The 7,491-nt window shown below is 35.5% G+C and overlaps 1 protein-coding gene across 3 annotated transcripts in view; it reads left to right on the plus strand.

The window, feature by feature from the left end:
• The window catches only part of lmln (leishmanolysin-like (metallopeptidase M8 family)), a 45,027-nt gene extending 38,512 nt beyond the window's left edge, over positions 1–6,515 (plus strand). Inside the window, exons 16-17 of one of the 3 annotated variants that reach the window (XR_013547541.1) lie at positions 511–614; positions 843–960. Coding sequence is in view for 2 of the 3 variants with exons in the window: in XM_078403479.1 (XP_078259605.1) it covers positions 843–1,053; positions 1,927–2,027 (312 nt within the window). In the remaining variant the exon portion in view is untranslated. Of the gene's footprint in view, positions 1–510; positions 615–842; positions 1,054–1,926 lie in introns of those variants that run through there. The other 2 variants (XM_078403479.1, XM_078403480.1) reach the window with 2 other exon arrangements.
• Positions 6,516–7,491: the final 976 nt, after the last annotated feature.

The raw sequence follows: 7,491 nt of genomic DNA on the forward strand, positions 1-7,491 counted from the left end.
ATAGATTGTAAGAAGTACAATTGAAACATTATCTTCCTGTAGGACTGCTTAGGAAATGGCTGTTGGGAAGAGATTAGGGGAAAAGACAGGTTTTGCATCTCCTGTGGTTGTATGAGAAAATGCCTAAGGTGGGGGCAGAAGAGCAGACCAGGGAATCAGGAAGGGACAATCCCTTTTGAATGCTGTATTGAAATGAGAATTATGTGTCTGGTGGCAGAATCTTGTTAGTGCTGGCAGCAATTACGCTTTTATTAATGTCAAACAATTTTAAAATAAAGAACCTGCAGATGTTGAAAACGTATATTGTAATTGCAAATATTAATTATTTTGCCACTTGGAAAGTAATTGTGACAGAAGTATGAGAAATCTATGAACAGGCAGAGATTAAAAAGGATAAGGAACTGTTAAATTATTCAATGATTAAGAGAGCTTCACAAGATTTGATGTTTAACATTTTCAGAGCCATTCACCAAGTTAGCATTTCCTGACCTTCAGTATTTTTGTCTTTAGTGATCAAGAAAAGGAACACTTCATCTTGCAATTGCCATAGAATTTCAACACTGCAAATTTGCATCAAAAATTTTCAAATTAAGAAAAGAATTATGAATTTCTAAGTAGGTACCCACACATGCTGGAAGGTCTACAAAATATGACTTTTAAATGTCTACATTTTGTGTGTACTCGACCTTGACCTAATCATCAGTAACATTTTGTGTGGAAATGATGTATGCAAGTATGCTTTGAAAAGGAGAAGCAAATTTTGGAAACATGCAATGGGTTTACAACTGAACATGAATTTATTCTCCAAATTCTAAGTAAAATACTTTCTATTTGTCCTTCAGATTTCCTGTTCAACCAATGGACTGATTGTTTGGGTTTCAGATAAACCTTATTTATGCAGTCAAATAGGGCAGGTGCTATCTGTTAATATAAAGATGAATGACTGGCTATACACTGGAAGCTTGGTATGTCCATCTTGTTTAGATTTCTGCAGTGCTTGTCCACCTGAGCGTGATCCACCATTAAATAATTTCACAAAGACTATTTTTATAGGTAATGTATTTATTTTCTTGCAGTATTTGTTTAATCCAAATTAAGATGCTTTATTAAAAGATATTTTTTAGAATCAAAATAATAAACTATTCAGACTTATGCTCACTGGTCTCCCATATTATTAGAGTATCTTTGTTCATAGATATTTAAGTGATATTTTTAAGAAAGCGAAGCACTAAAACTAGCACAATTTTAAATAAGGTATTGTTTTGTTTTGAAACTAATTATATGGAATTGAAAAATTGTATTTTTTTTTCTCCAGGCTCCAATAAAAATTATTATCCTGGAGCTTTAGTTTAAGCAATCTATTTTCAATCTGAGGTATATTGGTATCTTCCTGATATTTGTTTTTTCCACCTAGTGTGATCTCAGTATTGTTGGGATGTCTTATTGCTCAATTTTAAAAAAACGTGCTGCATAGCCAGGATATGTGAACATTTGTAAATAGCTTGTGTTTGGTGCAGCAGGGATCTTGTTTGCAGTGCTGAAACAGTTTTGAGCTGAAACAGTTTTGCATTACAAGAATTACACTTGCAGTTTCTCAGTTAAAAGCAATCTGAAAATTATTCATAAATCTTCAATTAATTTATGTTCCAGATTCTCAGGTTAAATATTTAAAAATATATTTTTATAGTGATGATGTGTAGTTGGCTTTAAGAGTTAAGGAAGGTTGGGCAAGAAATGAAAATTAGTGAAGCATTTAATTGAAAACATTCACGGATTTGAATGGGGTGCAGCATGCATGCAGTAGGGTCACAGTTAAAATGTTTGAATCACCTTGGAGGGGAAAGCTAAATATTTTTTATTGTACATAGAAATAAAAAATAATGCTGTGATTTTAAGATTTTGCTCATTTTCTATTAACTCTTACAGATCCATGCTCCAGCTCATCAGGTTTGGTGGTTACTTTTTGGCTGCTGGTGACCAACTTTCTACCCCTCATAGTCGGATTCTTGCTTTGTGTATGGAACTAACCACAGAGCATTTTCCATTAACAGACCTAATTAAAGGTGTACCGTTTGCACCACAATGCTGCTGCAGCTAGGCATTGATCTTCAAAAATACATTAGATGCTTTTCCCATGGGACTGATCTGCTCATGAAGGATGTGATTTTTGAGTACTGGAAGAAATCATGACTCTGAAATGAAAAAGGTGCTCATACTGTATTAAACTGAACTGAACTGAACTACCTCTACAGTACTAAAATGAATGAAGATCAATTTATTTCACGATTGAACACTCCCAATTATTTTTTGTAATTATTTTTGGGGGTTTTTACCTCTACATGAGTAAACCACTGATTTTTGTGTGTTTCACCAGCTGACAATCCTACCATCTTATTTGCACTTGCTTTGTTTGATATTTATAGTCTCATATTTTGTTCCATCAAATAATAATCCTACGTAAATAATCCTGTTGAAGTTGATCATTCTATAAGCACTGCAAGTTTATGTGGATCATTGTTCTATTTGTAAGAAAAAGCCTTTCTTACACATATTAAGGTTATTTCTTGATGTAACAATCCTGTTGCTTATGTATAACCACCTGTTTTTATGGAGCTGTGCAGTCGGTACTCAGTATTCCTAATGTCTGTATTTCTGTATACCATCGAAGACAGTGGGCTCTCTCTAAGATTATATTTAACACTATTTAACACAAAATCTTCAAGGGATAGAATAAAATGTTGATGGCTGCTCTATCAAGCTTTCTCTTCAGACCCTGAATGGCTCAGTGAATTTAGACACTGAATCATTATATAAAGGATTCAAGATGAATTGGACCCAGCTATCTTGGTCCTCATGATTGAATTCATGTAAATACTTATAAGCCATGTTTGTAAATTAAGAAATTGCCACTTAGTTGAGATATGGATAGGTGCTGCCCCACTCCCTTAACATGATGCTATACCTCAACAAGAAATTAGCACTTTAAGGTCAGAAGGAGAAAAAGCTAGAGGGTAAACACATACTTTTTCAATGTTTTAATTATATTCAATGTAAAATTAAACAAGGCATATAACACTACCTACATGGATCATGAAAATTCATACTTCAAATCATAAATAATAAACATAACATAAACTGAACAAATAGCAAGGGAATTTTTGTTTATGTACAGTGACCTCCATAATGTTTGGGACATTTATTTATTTGCCTCTGTACTCCATAACTTGAGATTTGTAATTAAAAAAATCACATGTGGTTAAAGTTCACATTGTCAGATTTTATTGAAGGGTATTTTTATACATTTTGGTTTCACCAAGTAGAAATTACTGCTGTGTTTATACATGCAGTAATCCCCACATTTCAGGGCACCATAATGTATGGGACACATGGCTACACAGGCGTCTGTCATTGCTCAAGTGTGTTTAAATGCCTCCTTAATGCAGGTATTAGAGAGCTTTCAGCACCTCGTCTTTCCATCACCTTTGGAAACTTTTATTGATGTTTATCAATATGAGGACCAAAGTTGTGCCAATGAAAGTTAAATAAGCCATTATGAGACTGAGAAACAAGAATAAAACTGTCAGAGACATCAGCCAAACCTTAGGCTTACCAAAATCAACTGTTTGGAACAGCACTTTGGTCAACGTGGGTTGTGTTTAAATGTGCTATACAACTAAAATTGACTTGACTTGAAAGAGACTGGCAGACCAAGGAAGACCTCCATAGCTAATGACAGAAGAATTCTCTCTACAATAAAGAAAAATCCCCAAACACCTGTCAGACAGATTAGAAACACTCTTCAGGAATCAGGTGTGGATTTGTCAATGACCACTGTCCACAGAAGACTTCATGAACAGAAATACAGAGGTCACACTGCAAGATGCAAACCACTGGTTAGCCGCAAAAATAGGATGGCCAGGTTACAGTTTGCCAAGCAGTACTTAAAAGAACAACCACAGTTCTGGAAAAAGGTCTTGTGGACAGATGAGACGAAGATTAACTTGTATCAGGGTGATGGCAAGAGCAAAGTATGGAGGAGAGAAGGATCTGGCCAAGATCCAAAGCATACCACCTCATCTGTGAAACATGGTGGTGGCCTGGGCATGCATGGCTGCTGAAGGTACTGGCTCACTTATCTTCATTGATGATACAACTGCTGATGGTAGTAGCATAATGAATTCTGAAGTGTCTAGACACATCCTATCTGCTCAAGTTCAAACAAAACTCATTGGCCGACAGTTCATTCTACAGCAAGACAATGATCCCAAACATACTGCCAAAGCACAAAGGAGTTTTTCAAAGCTAAAAAATTGTAAATTCTTGAGTGGCCAAGTCAATCACCCGATCTGAACCCAATTGAGCATGCCTTTTATAGGCCGAAGAGAAAACTGAAGGGGACTAACCCTCAAAACAAGCATAAGCTAAAGATGGTTGCAATACAGACCAGGCAGAGCATCACCAGAGAAGACACCCAGCAACTTGTGATGTCCATGAATCGCAGACTTCAAACAGTCATTGTAAGCAAAGGATATGCAACAAAATACTAAACATGACTACTTTCATTTACATGACATTGCTGTGTCCCAAACATTATGGTACCCTGAAATGGGGGGACACTGCTGTAATTTCTACATGGTGAAACCAAAATGTATAAAAATGGCCTTTAATAAAATCTGACAATGTGCACTTCAACCACATGCGATTTTTTTTCTATTGCAAATCCCAAATTGTGGAGTACAGAGACAAATAAATAAATGATGGGTCTTTGTCCCAAACATATATCTTTATTCTATGATCGACAGAACGGTGATAGTGCAATATATTTTTCAGGCACAAAGTTATTTTCAGTTTCCATGTGTCAGCAATTACTTTACAGTAGTGTGGCAGGGAATAATGCAAAAAAAAACTATAGGGAAGAACTTTGTCCTTTGTTGTACTGAAATGATGATATAGAAATGATTACTATTGTTACAATGGAAAATTCAATTCCATTGATTTCAAGAAAATGTTCCTTAAATAGCAGTAATTTTCGCAGATAAGAAATCCTTTAGCTGGCTACGTTGACCCACCTATTATGAATATACCAGAGTAGAAATTAATCCCCTGTCCACAGCATAAAGCACCCAATATTATGCATGTTCTTTTCATAGTATATTCTACTTCTGAAATTTATTGATATTTTGCTGTCTAAAAGTTACTGTTATTATGACAATTTTCAATTTGGACTGCAGTATCAAAATGATCAAAAATACATTGTGAACAGCACCTCATATTTCGCTTGGGCAGCTTGCAGCCCAGCGGTATGAACATTGACTTCTCCAACTTTAGATAGTTCCTCTGTCCCTCTCTTCCCCTCCCCCTTCCCAATTCTCCCTCTATATTCCTGTCTCCACCTATATCCTTCCTTTGACATCAGTCTGAAGAAGGGTCTCGACCCGAATCGCCACCCATTCCTTCTCTCCTGAGATGCTGCCTGACCTGCTGAGTTACTCCAGCATTTTGTGAATAAATACCTTCGATTTGTACCAGCATCTGCAGTTATTTTCTTACACTTTGTGACTCACAAAATGGCCCATTGCAATCGTACTGAATTAATTGGAATCATCCACAAGGTGATAATGTTACTTTAACTTTAAATGACATTTATTAATTAAAAAATTACTGTGGCTTTCCTCTGTGTACCCTATTCCTGAAAATGCTTCATTAATTGGTTGTGTCAGATTAGTGGATGCTAACACTATTGTAGACAAACAGTATATGGGATTTAATTTTCAACAGTTTCTTGAATTATATTAGAGAGAACTTTCCTCCATAAGTCTTTGGTTTTAATATTTTGAATATAGTTCTTAAGAATACAATCAACATATCTCATGTCATGAACAAATAAACATTAGCTAAATTCGTATCTAATTAATATATATGTTTAATTAATATCAATGTTCTAGATCATGTAAATATTTTCTCAGCACTTTATTTAATGCTCTTGATAACTTATGATAAAATATATCAATCACTTCATTGGATAAAGCTGCTGAGGGGAACAAAAAACTATGTGCAATGTACCCAGTCTTTTTTTAAAGTTTGTTTGCAATAAATGTAAATGAGGAACTTGTAATTGACAATTGCTGCACTTGGTTTGTGTTTGTATGTGTTTTTTTAAACTCTTTTGAATTGATATTGGCGGTTTTACGTTATGCTCTTGACAATTAGGATCAGAAGTAAACTAATGTTCTTCAGGGCTGAGTATTTGCATATTAAGTACATAAATTACTCAAAGTAAACAAGTACCCTTATTTTGAAAATGTTATATAATGAAGAATGATGAATAATCATTGCAACAGACCTGACATTAGACAGGATAATGTACATTTTAAATTTCCGTGTGAAACTAGATAGTAAGCAATATTTTTGATTGTATAGTTGGGATCAGTTTTATTTTATTTTCAATGCTGCAAATCACAAATTAAACTTTTGTGATGGTAATAAAAACTACACGTAAGGTTATTTCTAATTTACTGCCAAGATCGTTTCAAGTGTTTTATTTGAAACTTACGATGTCCATTTGTTATTAGTCAAGTTTGTAAGGAACAATTCTGTATTCTCAGCATTCAAAATACACTGAAATATTTGGCGTGAGGGGAGATGGGAGCTGTTTAAACGTTAGCATATCTTGTATTTTTTCATTTGTGGTGTGTTATGCTATCAGTCTGGTTGCATTATACATTTATGAACTACATCTGTATATCGGATATTCCTCCAAGAGGAGATTTTCCTTAACTGGACTTGCATTCATGCAGTTGACAATTTGAAGAATTTTCTTCAATGTAGTTTGGAGGGCTCTATTGCATAATAACGAAGTAAATTATATGCCTAAATTTTAATTCATTGACTGGATGATTGGATTAACACATTACCACAATTCCAGATCGGTTGACCTAAGTGAGAATACTGGCTATATTTAGGACTCCGATAGTCTGCTTTCTGACTTTTCAGAATTCAAGATTATATGTCAACTGGCTCACGAGTTTAGAGATGCAGCATGGAAACATGCTCTTCACCACCTGAGTGGGTGCCAACCACTAGTACTATCCTACACACTAGGGATAAATTACAATTTACACATGCCAATTAACCTACATACCTGTACATCTTTGGAATGTGCGATGGAACCGGAGCACCTGGAGAAAATTCAAGTGGTCACAGGGAGAACATACAAGTAGTATAAGAAAATAACTGCAGATGCTGGTACAAATCAAAGGTATTTATTCACAAAATGCTGGAGTAACTCAGCAGGTCAGGCAGCATCTCGGGAGAGAAGGAATGGGTGACGTTTCGGGTCGAGACCCTTCCGTCTGAAGAAGGGTCTCGACCCGAAACGTCACCCATTCCTTCTCTCCCGAGATGCTGCCTGACCTGCTGAGTTACTCCAGCATTTTGTGAATAAATACCTTCGGGAGAACATATAAACTCAGTACGGTCAGCTCCCTGAGC

This window comes from Rhinoraja longicauda, chromosome 8 (assembly GCF_053455715.1).
Source record: "Rhinoraja longicauda isolate Sanriku21f chromosome 8, sRhiLon1.1, whole genome shotgun sequence".
NCBI classification, from domain to species: domain Eukaryota; kingdom Metazoa; phylum Chordata; class Chondrichthyes; order Rajiformes; family Arhynchobatidae; genus Rhinoraja; species Rhinoraja longicauda.